The 14,414-nt window shown below is 45.6% G+C and overlaps 1 protein-coding gene across 3 annotated transcripts in view; it reads left to right on the forward strand.

The window, feature by feature from the left end:
- Positions 1–14,414, forward strand: part of RC3H2 (ring finger and CCCH-type domains 2) — a 53,319-nt gene that overhangs the window by 7,009 nt on the left and 31,896 nt on the right. For all 3 annotated transcript variants that reach the window (XM_084821367.1, XM_084821368.1, XM_084821369.1), the window contains exons 2-5: positions 5,104–5,399; positions 11,775–11,892; positions 12,475–12,708; positions 13,915–14,090. In XM_084821367.1, coding sequence (XP_084677493.1) covers positions 5,169–5,399; positions 11,775–11,892; positions 12,475–12,708; positions 13,915–14,090 — 759 coding nt within the window. In that variant the 5' untranslated portion in view covers positions 5,104–5,168. The remainder of the gene's footprint in view (positions 1–5,103; positions 5,400–11,774; positions 11,893–12,474; positions 12,709–13,914; positions 14,091–14,414) is intronic.

Genomic DNA, 14,414 nt, shown 5'->3' on the forward strand with positions numbered 1-14,414 from the left:
GCTGCATTCTATGCTAAGTGAAGTTTCCAAGAAGGCCTCAATCACAGCCGTACATACAAAATATTGCTGTAGCCTAAACTAGAGGTAACCAGTGCAAGATAATAGCGGTCAGGCTATTTCTGTCTAGGATGGGTCATATTTGGCACACCAGTTTAAGCTGCTGAAAGCTAAATTAATAGTCATGGTAAGTAAGAGGCCATATGTTTAGGCCAATAAAATGTTGAATAAGCAAAAAGCACAGCAGATATTAAACTTGAACGAATCAGAAATAATAGACTTTTCAAATGTTAAGAACTCTGCGTGGAGATAAGAACACTGTGTATCCAGTATATCCTGTTGCTTAAGGCATTAGATAACCAAGGTTCCAAACATAATTTCTTAACAGATGGTTGTAATTAAAATGTATGCAGAAAAGCCAGTCTTAAATCAGTGGCGTCCTAGTAAGCATTTTAATATGTTGCTACTAATCAAATTGTCACATAGCCAAAGCCAAATCGAAATAGGAAACCAGAAGTTGTGGAATTCAGGTGCACTCAGATTTCCCCCCTTTTTAGACCTCTTTCAAATATGAAAAGCACTGCGCAGTCTGCTTTGTTCATCCTCACAGGAACATCATGTGGTTGCCCTCTTTCATTCCCACTTTTTTCATGCAGAACCAGGTCCAAGTCTTGACTCTTTGGATCCATCCTGGTTCTTATTGGTGAATGGAATATTGACCTGATAGTTTTTGGCAGGGCCAGCATCAGCATCACGCTCTCCAGCACAGCATCTTCCTTCTCTAGATGAGCAAACTGTGACAGGAGCAACAGCCTCCACTCGCTTCTCCATGTCCTTCTGGCTGACCGTGTGGATTGGTCCTGGAGGAAGAGGAAAAGTCTGTGGGCAGCAACAACAGAGCTGAAGAGCCTGGCCCTCTGAGGGCATCTTGCCCAAACTACCCCCTGTTAAAAATAATCCTGGAGCTAGCACTGACTCCATGTAAATGTAGCGAAAACAGGGGTCTTCTGATGAAGCAGCCTGTATGTTACTGAGAGTCAGAAGAGCTGATGTGAGGTTCGCTTGCTGCCAGAAGTCGACCGACTGGTTTCCCTGTTGATAGTACCCGAAAGCCCAGACCTGCTCAGTCACCATGCAGCATTTCAGGTGTGGGAGTGGCTGCTCCTCTTCTGAGTTTTAATAGGCAGCTGGCAGTTGGGCAGCCAGGATGCGCCAGCCATGTGCAAATGTTGAAATAGCTTCCTGCCGCATTCCAGGAGTTGCTTGTTGTGTTCTCTGTTTCATGCTTGCTTTGGTCTTAGTGCATATCCACATGTTAAGAAAATTGAAATTCTGAAGCTGAATGTTCTGAACTCTGATGCTTCACAAATCCTGCATGTGCTCTTATTTTGCACATTTTAGTCTCGTTTTGCTAATTAGAGGGAGGGGCACTGAACCCCCCCCCAAAAAAACCCCACCACTGGAAATCTTACTCATCCATCCTTTTAGCTCCTGTGATTCAGTTGGCATTGTCCACACCTTCAAGCATTTCTTCATGACTATAGAGACTAGAAGCTTAACTTTTGCGGGTGGGCAGGGGTTGTTGTTAAGTAAAAGCTGAGATTCTTGGGGAACTCTGTCCAAGGACACATTCTAAGCTTTTTTCTGCGCTCCCACGCAATCACAGCATGCACACAACTCTGACTGCACCAGATGGACAACGTCTGAAAGTGTGAAAATAAATTAATAATGAATTTAACCAACTGGAGGGTCGATTCAGCATTTTCTAGAGCTGAGGTGTTACAAAGGAAAGGATGGTTAAACGTGCTCATGACAGACTCAGCAATGCTGCGTGTTGGTTGCATAACTGAGGCTTTGTTGTTCCGATCCCAAAAGCTGTTTTAGACATTACCTTTCTCTATTATGGGTGTCTGCAGAATGTACAGTGGCCAGAAGCGGCCATCTAGGCCTAATGAAGTTTTTGTAGGGCAGGGGTGGGCCACTTGTAGGCCAAAAACATCTAGAGGGCCACAACTCCCATTATCCCTCATCATTGGCTCTGCCACTTCGACTGATGGGAGGGCCAGACATCTAGAAGGCCACAAGTCATTCACCACTGTTGTAGGAGACTAGTGCTTTATAAACCTGTCGGAATTCCCTTTGGAGTGAATGGGTTGCAGTGGGTTCCAACACAAATGGGTTCTGTCGCTTTCTAGCTTACCTACACACATTCCAAGCACAAACAGAGAAACAGAAGGACATCACAGACCTAAGACTGGGGGTGTGCTAAACAGATCAAAGACAGCAAATAACTCTGAGCCTGCACTCCTAAGGACTGCTTTGGGGGCTGCTTTAAAAGTGTGTGCTCTCAATTATACAATCTTTAAGAGTTTTTATTTACCATATTTATGTGGCTCCCCAACAACATATGTTTTCTGGACAACTTACAGAAGCCATCATAACATACAATACAGTATTTAAAATTCAACGAAAGTAGTAATGTGCAGCCTGAAAAAACCTTCCCCTTTTCACAGCAGTAAATAAGACCAATTCATCCAGGCCGACGAACCACCTGCCAGCTGTACCTCCATCATGAATCAACAGGCTCACACTCCCCCTGTCTTTCTCTCAGCAAAGATCATCCCACGGGGCAACCAAGGTAGTTTGTCCTAAACACAGACCTGAAGCCTGATTGCAGTGGATCCAGAAAATTAGTTCCATCCAACTGTGACTGGAGTTGACTGGACACCTCTTCCTTGAGCACCTTGCCCAGGAAGGGGATGTTAACCACTCTCTATAGTTGTTAACATCTTGCAGGTCCAAGTTAGGGTTCTTCAAGACTAGTCAGTTCGTTACTGCTTTCGTTACTGCTTTTGAAGGGTTGAATGTTTTCATTCGCCATGGCAATTGTGCTGCTGCCCTCTGGCAAGTATGATGAGACCCACCCAAAGGAGCCAGATCCTTCCCTGCAGTTTTGTGGTGATCCTTTCTCCAGATCCAAGGGTGGAAGGAAGGCTTTGTTGCCAAGGTGTAGGACCATGCAAACCAGCTTGTGCCACTCTTCCCAGTTCCAAATTTTGCACTGGCGGCAGTGTGGAGGGGAGAGGGCGCAAGCTCTTGGTATTCCCCATTTTTAGCTTGGCTACCAAGACCAGTGACAAACTGTGGTCCTGACAATATTTGTAGCTAATAGGCCTCTTTGTCAAGTGCAAGTCTTTGAGTGAAGTTCGGATGTTGCTTGAAGGATACTATTTTGTATTATTTTTTGGCATTGACTACTTGTTTTAATTACAAGTTTGTTTTGTATTGTGATGTATTGTTCTTAGCTTTTGCTAAATTGGGAAAATAAATATCTTTATCCCAGCTCACCTTGTTAGCTTGACACACATTAGGCAGAAGCATCACCATATTATTCACTCCATCATTTATAACCGAAAATGCTCATATTCTAAAAACAACCTCTTTCTTCTAGTCCTTCCATTGTGTTACTAAAATGCATTCTTAAGGCTGGCCTTCCATAACCCACTTCAGGTTGGGAAACCTGCTGTGATGGTTGTTGGCCTCTTGTAGTATTCTTAGCACAGTACTACTTCAGTAAAATGTTATTAATCTCATTAACAGAATGGAAATCTGGATGCCAGTTTTGGGAGCAATGGGTTAGAGAGCTGAGGTCATGCAGGTTTTGAACCTTTTTGATGGGATTCTTGAACTGGTATTGTTCAAAGAGCTACCAGGGCAGACTGGAATTTTCACATTACTATTTCAGATTCTAAGGAGTTGTGTCAATTTTTTTGAGGAGCTAGCATCCAATATTTAGATATCTAGCAAATAACTCTTGGTAGGCTTTTTGTTGTTGCTGCTTAAGTTATTAACAAGTAGTCTAGAAATCTGCATGGCTATAGAGATGACACAGATCACATCTGTGCTCTTTAAACTGTGTTTCCTCTGCAGCCATTAAGGCCCCCAAAGCTTTTATTAGGTGAAGGTGGGTAGTGCAGGATTTGGGGGCGGGGGAAGGCTGGCACAAGACAAACATTTGGACTGCATGATCCAACAGTTGTACCCCCGCACTCTCTCCGCCACTGCAAGGATTCTGAGAGAGGGCAGGTCATTTGGCTCATGTGCTACTTAATCAACACCCAGTCTTTGTTCATGGCCTCTATGCACCTTTTATGCCTGTGCATTCTCTGAACTCCAGTCCTCTTTTCTCAACCTGTTCTGTGTGTATAGATATATAGATACGTATTATAGAATCATATTCTATGATCATATAGTTCTATGGCCATAAGAATCGAGCATGTATGTGTGTCTGTGTGTGAGAGAAAGATCACACACTTCACTGATTTATTCAAATTCTGCACACAGAAAAAGCACAACCACAACTGTTTTAAGTAGCCGCAATAAGAACATAAGAAGAGCCCTGCTGGATCAGACCAAGGGTCCGTCTAGTCTGGCATTCTGTTCGCACAGTGGCCAACCAGCTGTCGACCAGTAACCCACAAGATGGGCATGAGTGCAACAGCACCCTCCCACCCATGTTCCCCAGCAACTGGTGTACATAGGCTCACTGCCTCTGGTACTGGAGGTAGAACATAGCCATTAGGACTAGTAGCCATTGATAGCCCTTTCCTCCATGAATTTGTCCAACCCCCTTTTAAAGCCATCCAAGTTGGTGGCCATCACTCCATCCTGTGGTAAATAAAACGAACAATGCAAAACGTGTTGGAGATCCTGCTCTGTTCATTCCAGTTGCAGGCTTTCCAAACTCAAAAGACAAGCCTCTCGTAACAAATACTGAGTTCAAATGAGCTATGTGCAGCTAGATAATTGCTGAGTAATTTGTTTGCATCCCTGCTGAGTCACTGGGGGGGAAAGCAGTCCTATATTTGCATACTACATTCTCCGCCTAAGACAAGCTTACTGTATTTCAGCACCCATATGGATCTGTAACTAGTTTGCAGTATTGTCTTAACCTGCCCACTGCTTGCCTTTGAGTGAAAATGTCAACCCCTTTTCTAGTGTAGAATCCCAGATAGTGCCCAGCTGTGCTTGCAAACAAACTTCCAAGCTTTTTACAACTTGAGACGCTAAAGTAACATATTATAAATCCTTCTGTTTGCTTCACAGCTGCCAAATACTGCACAGTGACGACATGGTTTGCTAGCCGTTGGAAGGAGTGCCCCGCTTCCACAATGCCTGTGCAGGCGGCGCAGTGGACGGAATTCCTGTCCTGCCCAATTTGCTACAACGAATTTGACGAGAACGTGCACAAGCCCATCAGTTTAGGCTGTTCCCATACGGTCTGCAAGACCTGCCTGAATAAGCTGCACCGCAAGGCCTGCCCTTTCGACCAGACAGCCATCAACACCGACATCGATGTGCTTCCTGTCAATTTTGCACTTCTCCAGTTAGTTGGAGCCCAGGTAGAGTCAAAGCAGCTCCTGCATCCATCCTCATGCATATTTATTTGCTTGTGTGCTGGGGTTGGAAATGCTTGTCGGGGGTTCAAAATGCACAATCAGCAGATAGATAGAGACAGGAGCATCCTGCTTTTAGCAGGCAGTCCTGGCTGTGGGCAAGCGAAATCTGTGTGGGCCATGGAAGAGGAGGAGCTGGGTTAAGTTCACAGCTGCATGCTCTGGGGACCACGTTTCCAAAAGGGCTTTGAATCCCAACAGCTGCTTTTCCACGGAGAAGGAACCTTGCAGAAATTGAAGCAAAATGATACGCAACAGCAGTGTTGACTAGGATAACTCTACTTATGCTTCCTTGCTCAGTCAATGGTTAGAGCAGCAGTGGAGAGCCTGGGGGCCAAATCCGGCCCTCCTGGAATCCCAATCCCTCCCTCTGGGGTTTCCCAGATCCACCACTCGAATGCAGACCTTGAGAGCGTCTCATTAAATTGAGTTTGGCCTTTGGGCTGAAAGAGGTTCCCTGCCCCTGGATTACAGCAATTTAAGCATACAGAGAGCAGTGGTGGATCAGACCAAACGCCTTGCTCATCAGGCATTCTGTTCCCACAGTGGCCAACCAGATGCAGCAATGAGAAGCCCACAAGCAGGACAAGAGTACAATAGCACCCTCCTCATGTGCCCCAGAAATTCTTATTGAGAAGCATGCTGCCTCTGCTACTGGTGGAAATATATATCCATCAGGACTAGTATCCATTGATAGCCTTATCCTCCATGAATTTGCCTAAAGCTGTCTGAGTTGGCAGCCATCACTCCATCAGGTGGTAGCAAATGTTTGACTATATGCTGTGTGAATAAGAACATTTTGGTCCATACGATAAACATATGTTTACATTGCCGTTTATTTATACCATGTGCCAGCAGCATACATCGTACCTTACAGAGTTACATAGGCAAAATGGAGAGGTTGCTGCCTGCAAGGAGCTTCCAGTCTAAAACAGGCCATGGGAAAACAAGAGAAAGGGAGAGATGAGGGTACAGAGGGAAGAACCTGGGCTAATGTTGTTCCAAGTACTTCTGGCTTGCTTACAGTTGAGGATAAGATGATAAACCAAAGGCCTCGCAGAAAAGGAGGGATGTGAAAGTACAGAGGTTGCACCATATACTTTGTTGTTGTTGTTCAGTCGTTAAGTCGTGTCCGACCCTTCATGACCCCATGGACCATAGCACGCCAGGCCTTCCTAAAATACTTCTAGAGAACTATTTGATCTCTAGTTCCTCTGCCTCTTCGAAACCCCGCTTGTACTTCCAGTAGTTCTCGGTTTGCATACTGCTGAAGCCTAGCTTGTAGGATTTTGAGCATCACCTTGCTGGCATGTGAAATGAGCACAATTGTGCGGTAGTTTGAACACTCTGTGGCGTTGCCCTTCTTTGGAATTGGAATGTAAACTGACCTTTTCCAGTCTTATGGCCACCGTTGAGTGTTCCAAATTTGTTGGCATATTGAGCGCAGCACTTTAACAGCATCTTCTTTTATGATTTTAAATAGCTCAGCTGGAGTACTGTCATCTCCGCTAGCTTTGTTGTTAGTAATGCTTCCTAAGGCCCACTTGACTTCACTCTCGAGGATGTCCGGCTCAAGTTCAGTGACCGCACTATCATGGCTATTAGGGACATTCAGATCTTTCCTGTATAGTTCTTCTGTATATTCTTTCCACCTCTTCTTAATCTCATCTGCTTCTGTTAGGTCCCTGCCTTCTTTGTCCTTTATCATGCCCGTCTTTGCACAAAACGTTCCCTTGAGATCTCCGATTTTCTTGAACAGGTCTCTAGTCTTTCCCATTCTATTGTTTTCCTCGATTTCTTTGCATTGTTCATTTAAGAAGGCCTTCTTGTCTCTCCTTGCTATTCTCTGGAAATCTGCATTCGGTTGCATATATCTTCCCCTTTCTCCCTTGCTTTTTGCTTCCCTTCTTTCCTCAGCTACTTGTAAAGCCCCATCAGACAGCCACTTTGCTTTCTTGCATTTTTTTTTTCTTTGGGATGGATTGAGTTGCTGCCTCGTGAACAATGTTACGGACCTCCATCCATAGTTCCTCAGGCAGTCTGTCTATCAGGTCTAATCCCTGAAATCTATTCCTCACCTCCACTGTATATTCATAAGGGATATGATTTAGGTCATACCTGAATGGTTTAGTGGTTTTCCCTACGTTCTTAAATTTAAGCCGAAATTTAGCAACAAGCAGCTCATGATCTGAGCCACAGTCAGCTCCAGGTCTTGTTTTTACTGACTGTATAGAGCTTCTCCATCTTTGGCTGCAAAGTACATAATCTGATTTCGATATTGACCATCTGGTGATGTCCATGTGTAGAGTCGCTTCTTGTGCTGTTGGAAAAGCGTGTTTGCTATGATCAGCGTGTTCTCTTGGCAAAACTCTATTAGCCTTTGTCCTGCTTCATTTTGTACACCAAGGCCATGCTTGCCTGTTATCCTGGTTAGTTCTTGACTTCCTACTTTAGCATTCCAATCTCCTATGATGAAGAGGACATCTTTTTTTTGGTGTTAGTTCTAGAAGGTGTTGTGTTGTTGTTGTTGTTCAGTCGTTCAGTCGTGTCCGACTCTTCGTGACCCCATGGACCATAGCACGCCAGGCCTTCCTAAAATACTTCTAGAGAACTATTTGATCTCTAGTTCCTCTGCCTCTTCGAAACCCCGCTTGTACTTCCAGTAGTCCTCGGTTTGCATACTGCTGAAGCCTAGCTTGTAGGATTTTGAGCATCACCTTGCTGGCATGTGAAATGAGCACAATTGTGCGGTAGTTTGAACACTCTTTGGCGTTGCCCTTCTTTGGAATTGGAATGTAAACTGACCTTTTCCAGTCTTGTGGCCACCGTTGAGTGTTCCAAATTTGTTGGCATATTGAGCGCAGCACTTTAACAGCATCTTCTTTTATGATTTTAAATAGCTCAGCTGGAGTACTGTCATCTCCGCTAGCTTTGTTGTTAGTAATGCTTCCTAAGGCCCACTTGACTTCACTCTCGAGGATGTCCGGCTCAAGTTCAGTGACCGCACTATCATGGCTATTAGGGACATTCAGATCTTTCCTGTATAGTTCTTCTGTATATTCTTTCCACCTCTTCTTAATCTCATCTGCTTCTGTTAGGTCCCTGCCTTCTTTGTCCTTTATCATGCCCGTCTTTGCACAAAACGTTCCCTTGAGATCTCCAATTTTCTTGAAGAGATCTCTAGTCTTTCCCATTCTGTTGTTTTCCTCGATTTCTTTGCATTGTTCATTTAAGAAGGCCTTCTTGTCTCTCCTTGCTATTCTCTGGAACTCTGCATTCAGTTGCATATATCTTCCCCTTTCTCCCTTGCTTTTCGCTTCCCTTCTTTCCTCAGCTACTTGTAAAGCCTCATCAGACAGCCACTTTGCTTTCTTGCATTTCTTTTTCTTTGGGATGGCTTGAGTTGCTGCCTCCTGAACAATATTACGGATCTCCGTCCATAGTTCCTCAGGCACTCTGTCTATCAAGTCTAATCCCTGAAATCTATTCCTCACCTCCACTGTATATTCATCAGGGATATGATGTAGGTCATACCTGAACGGTTTAGTGGTTTTCCCGACGTTCTTCAATTTAAGCCGAAATTTTGCAAGAAGCAGCTCATGATCTGAGCCACAGTCAGCTCCAGGTCTTGTTTTTACTGACTGTATGGAGCTTCTCCATCTTTGGCTGCAAAGGACATAATCAATCTGATTTCGATATTGACCATCTGGTGACGTCCATGTGTAGAGTCGCCTCTTGTGCTGTTGGAAAAGAGTGTTTGCTATGATCAGCATGTTCTCTTGGCAAAACTCTGTTAGCTTTTGTCCCGCTTCATTTTGTACACCAAGGCCATGCCTGCCTGTTATCCCGGTGATTTCTTGACTTCCTACTTTAGCATTCCAATCCCCTATGATGAAGAGGACATCTTTTTTTGGTGTTAGTTCTAGAAGGTGTTGTAGGTCTTCATAGAACCGATCAACCTCAGCTTCTTCGGCCTCAGTGGTTGGGGCATAGACTTGAATTACTGTGATGTTGAATGGTTTGCCTTGGATTCGTACTGAGATCATTCTATCATTTTTAAGATTGTACCCCAGTACTGCTTTTCCCACCCTTTTGTTGACTATGAGTGCTACTCCATTTCTTCTAAGGGATTCTTGCCCACAATAGTAGATATGATGGTCACCTGAAATAAATTCGCCCATGCCTGTCCATTTTAGTTCGCTGATTCCCAAGATGTCGATGTTCAATCTTGCCATCTCCTGTTTGACCACCTCCAGCTTACCTTGATTCATTGATCTGACATTCCAGGTTCCTAAACAATATTGTTCTTTACAGCATCGGATTTTCTTTTCACCACCAGACACATCCACAGCTGAGTGTCCTTTCGGGTTTGGCCCAGCCGCTTCACTCTTTCTGGCGCTACTTGGAAATACCCTCTGCTCTTCCCCAGTAGCATATTGGACACCTTCCGACCTGAGGGGCTCATCTTCCGGCGTCATATCTTTTAGCCTTGTGATACGTTCCATGGGGTTTTCTTGGCAAGAATCCTGGAGTGGGTTGCCATTTCCTTCTCCAGTGGACCACATTTTGTCAGAACTCTCTGCCATGACCTGTCCATCTTGGGTGGCCCTGCACGGCATAGCTTATGGCTTCACTGAGTTACGCAAGCCCCTTCGCCACAACAAGGCAGTGATCCATGAAGGGGTGAAGGTGTTGAGAAGGTGTTGTAGGTCTTCATATAACCGATCAACCTCAGCTTCTTTGGCCATAGTGGTTGGGGCATAGACTTGAATTACTGTGATGTTGAATGGTTTGCCTTGGATTCATACTGAGATTATTCTATCGTTTTTGAGATTGTACCCAAGTACTGCTTTTCCCACCCTTTTATTGACTACGAGTGCTACTCCATTTCTTCTAAGGGATTCTTGCCCACAGTAGTAGATGTAATGGTCTCCTGAATTAAATTCGCCCATGCCTGTCCATTTTAGTTCGCTGATTCCCAATATGGTGATGTTGGCCATCTCATGTTTGACCACCTCCAGCTTACCTTGATTCATTGATCTTACATTCCAGGTTCCTAGACAATATTGTTCTTTACAGCATCGGACTTTCTTTTCACCACCAGACACATCCACAGCTGAGTGTCCTTTCAGCTTTGGCCCAGCCGCTTCACTCTTTCTGGCGCTACTTGGAAATTCCCTTTGCTCTTCCCCAGTAGTATATTGGACACCTTCCGACTTGAGGGGCTCATCTTCCGGCATCATATCTTTTAGCCTTGTGATACGTTCCATGGGGTTTTCTTGGCAGGAATACTGGAGTGGGTTGCCATTTCCTTCTCCAGTGGACCACATTTTGTCAGAACTCTCTGCCATGACCTGTTCGTCTTGGGTGGCCCTGCACGGCATAGCTTATGGCTTCACTGAGTTATGCAAGCCCCTTCGCCACAACAAGGCAGTGATCCATGAAGGGGCACCATGTACTCCTACATGTCATAGTGGATGCGTTTGCACAAAACACTTAAGCCAGAATTCTCCAGGATGCTTGTGCACACCACCTGATTGCTGTTGCTTGGCTCCTCCTGCAAGTGGGAGTGGCTAAACTAACCAGGAACCTACCATGGTCAAAAAACTTAGGAGTGCATCCAGACCTGGACTCCTGGCTTGTTGCTCTTCCAACAAGCCAGGATCCATACGCCAGCTGTAACCCCTGGCTTAAGACTCTGACTAGTTAGAGGAAAGATGAGCCAGGAGTCTAGTGTGGACATAATGCTAAGCTGTTCTGCCCTGGTAAGTTCCTGGTTGGTTTAATTGTTCCCGCTTGCAGGAGGAGCCAAGCAGGAGCATTTGGGTAGCATATACCAGCATGCATGCTCAGTACCAAGAGCATTCTGGCTTAGCATTTTGTGCGAACATGGCCACTGTGTCTTGATACTTATTTGTTGCCATCCCTGCTGCTTCTACATTGCTGCTTCTACATTGTCGCCATTTGGGGATAGGTTCAAGCAAAGGCATAATTTTCTCAAATTGCCTGAGAAGGTTGCTGCATTCAAGACACTGTGTTCAAGTATTTGCTTCCTCATTGGCTCTTTAAAAGCCCCTCTCTTCCCTGTAGGGTAACACTGCTGGCATATCTGTACAGCTGAGTATGGGCTGGTTAAATAGATATTGCTGCTTTTTGGCCAGGCAGATTTTAACGGATAACCATACGTTCTTGTATCATTCCAGAATTGGGTGGTTTGTGTAGACATGGTGAATAATTTCCTGCATCATCCCAATTGAATCACACACGCGCGTGCGCACATGTTAGAAACTGTTGTCTTCTTCCCTCTTCTGCCCTTTATAGGTACCGGATCACCAGAGCGTCAAGCTAAGTAACCTAGGAGAGAACAAACATTATGAGGTGGCAAAGAAATGCGTTGAAGATCTGGCACTTTATTTAAAGCCGCTAAGCGGAGGCAAGGGTGAGTTCCCATGTGAACTGGCAAAAGGACCCCTGGTTTCATTGGAGCCAAGCTGGAAGTTTGGTTTGCTTTGTTAAAATAGGAGATTTTAAATAGGAATTGAACATAGGACACTGCCTTATACTATGTTAGGCTCTTGGCGCATCTGTCCAGGTATTGTCTGCTCTGATGGGTAGCAGCTGTCTAGTGCCCTCAAGTGGAGGTCTTTCACATCAGCTGCTACCTGATCCTTTTTTAAACTGGAGATGCCAGGAATTGAACTTGGGACCACTGGTGTGCGAATCATGTGCTTTGTTGCTGAGCTATGGTCCTTCACCTGCAAATGTTCAGAGGCACCAGGGCTAGTTGCCTCCAAGCAGTGTTTAAAAGGAGTTCAAACCAGGAGCCCTCACATAGAGAAATCCTCAGCTTCCAGGAAGAACTATGCAGAACAAGACAAATTGATTTGTCATTTGTCTGCCATTCCCTCATATCTGCGTGCTCCCGATGCCATCCTGCCCCATGCGCTAGGTATGAGCATCCTTGCCCTTTGCGTAGGTGCCTCTCTCTCTGCTTACTTTTCTCCTGTTCCTCCCTCTGAAGGTGTCGCCAGTTTGAATCAGAGTGCACTGAGCCGGCCTATGCAACGGAAGCTGGTGACTCTGGTGAACTGTCAGCTGGTGGAAGAGGAGGGCCGGGTCAGGGCCATGCGGGCGGCCCGCTCCCTCGGGGAGAGAACTGTGACTGAGCTGATCTTGCAGCACCAGAACCCTCAGCAGCTGTCTGCCAACCTCTGGGCTGCAGTCCGGGCACGCGGGTGCCAGTTCCTGGGGCCAGGTAAGCCATGGCCAGAGCAGATGATGGGATGTAATCTCTCTCACTCAGGGCTGCTATTTCCAGCCATTTTGCTCTTGCATGTCTTCATCAAATAGCTCTGGGGAGAAGAGCATTGGGGTGGAAAAGCTTCAAAGCCAGGCAGAAAGCATTAGAAAGTGCACTTGCATTGCTTTCACAGCCACCACCGCCCCAATCCCCAGCCAGCACCTGCTTTTTCAGGAAGAATATTTGGAGCACTGGGGAGGTGCTCTTGGACCCCACTCTCCTCCTGCAGCAGTGACTTGCCAGCCATTACTTCCCACCACCTCTCCCCCGCCCCCCATCTCTCTGGCCTGGTCTGCATACACACCGGAATGAGGTGGTACAGTGCACTGTGTCACTTGCGGTGAGGAGTCACCTATTTGAATGCTCACCTATTCTTAACTCACTCTGTAAATAGAGAACTAGCACAAGTGGCAAAGGGCTGGGATAGAAGAAGCTTGCTGCTTATGCTAGTTTTGTCTTTGCAGGGGATATTTTGGTAAACTGGAGGAGCACCCAATGCTGGTACCCTCTGCCTGCACTCTGCTGCAGCGGCACGGTCCATTCTACCACCTCATTTCCAGCTCTTTCTTCTGCATGTGTGTAGATCACAAAGCTCTTCCAGCAGACCCAAGAGTTTCCAGGGAGACTGACGCAGATTCTCGGGGGAGGATGGTGATTGTCCTTCTGTTAATATAGGAAGATGAGTTTAAGGGACTTGTTGGGATGGAACATTGGGGCTGCAATCCTGTACACACTGACTAGGAGCAAGTCCCATTGAAATTAATTGCACATGTGTTTGAATAGACATTTATAGGATTGTGCTCTGTATGACTCTCACACCTGTGCTGTGCATCACTCACAGACTCGGGAACAGACTTTGGTTTTTCCAACTCCTGTGTGACACTGTATTTATCATTCTGAGTTCTGAAAGTGGCCGAAGCTGTAGTTACATCGCTATTTTAGAAATCTGTGTCCTCCCCAGCCCCCCCTCTACCCCACATGGGGTTACACTATGTGGCCTCTCTGTTCATATTTAGAATGCATCATTGAGTTTCCAGCCCTCACTGTTGCAAAGGTCAGGGCAGAATGTAGTTCAGCAAAAGGGGACCTGCATCCTTTCACCAGCTATGACTTGTTTTTCTTGGTCTTTTGAGGATGTAAGGTCAGCTTTTGGGTTTCTAGCTATGCAGGAAGAAGCCTTGAAACTGGTGCTGCTGGCCTTGGAAGATGGCTCCGCCCTCTCCAGGAAGGTCTTGGTGCTTTTCGTTGTCCAGAGACTGGAGCCAAGATTTCCTCAGGCTTCCAAAACCAGCATTGGGCACGTGGTGCAGCTGCTGTATCGAGCGTCGTGCTTCAAGGTGTGATGCTTTTGTGCTTTGATTCCGTCTTGTTTGGCTTGAATAGAGACAATCGTTTCCTGTCCCACTACAGGTCTGGTGATACTGAGACCATTAAGTTAAAGCTGAAATATGTGCAAAATGAGCATAGCCACCATTGACAACAGCAGTAATTGGTGATAACACAGACATCCTATATTGGTTGCATTATCACCAATTACTGCTGCTGTGAACGGTCACTGCCTCTTTTGCATACATTTAAGCTTTAAACTGAATTGCCACATACTGTACTTTTTATATTTCATGATTATTTGACCCCACTACTTACATTTCCCCATCTATATC

The sequence above is a fragment of the Heloderma suspectum genome, chromosome 14 (genome assembly GCF_057233095.1).
Source record: "Heloderma suspectum isolate Gila_16-S chromosome 14, 16-S_ref, whole genome shotgun sequence".
NCBI lineage: Eukaryota > Metazoa > Chordata > Lepidosauria > Squamata > Helodermatidae > Heloderma > Heloderma suspectum.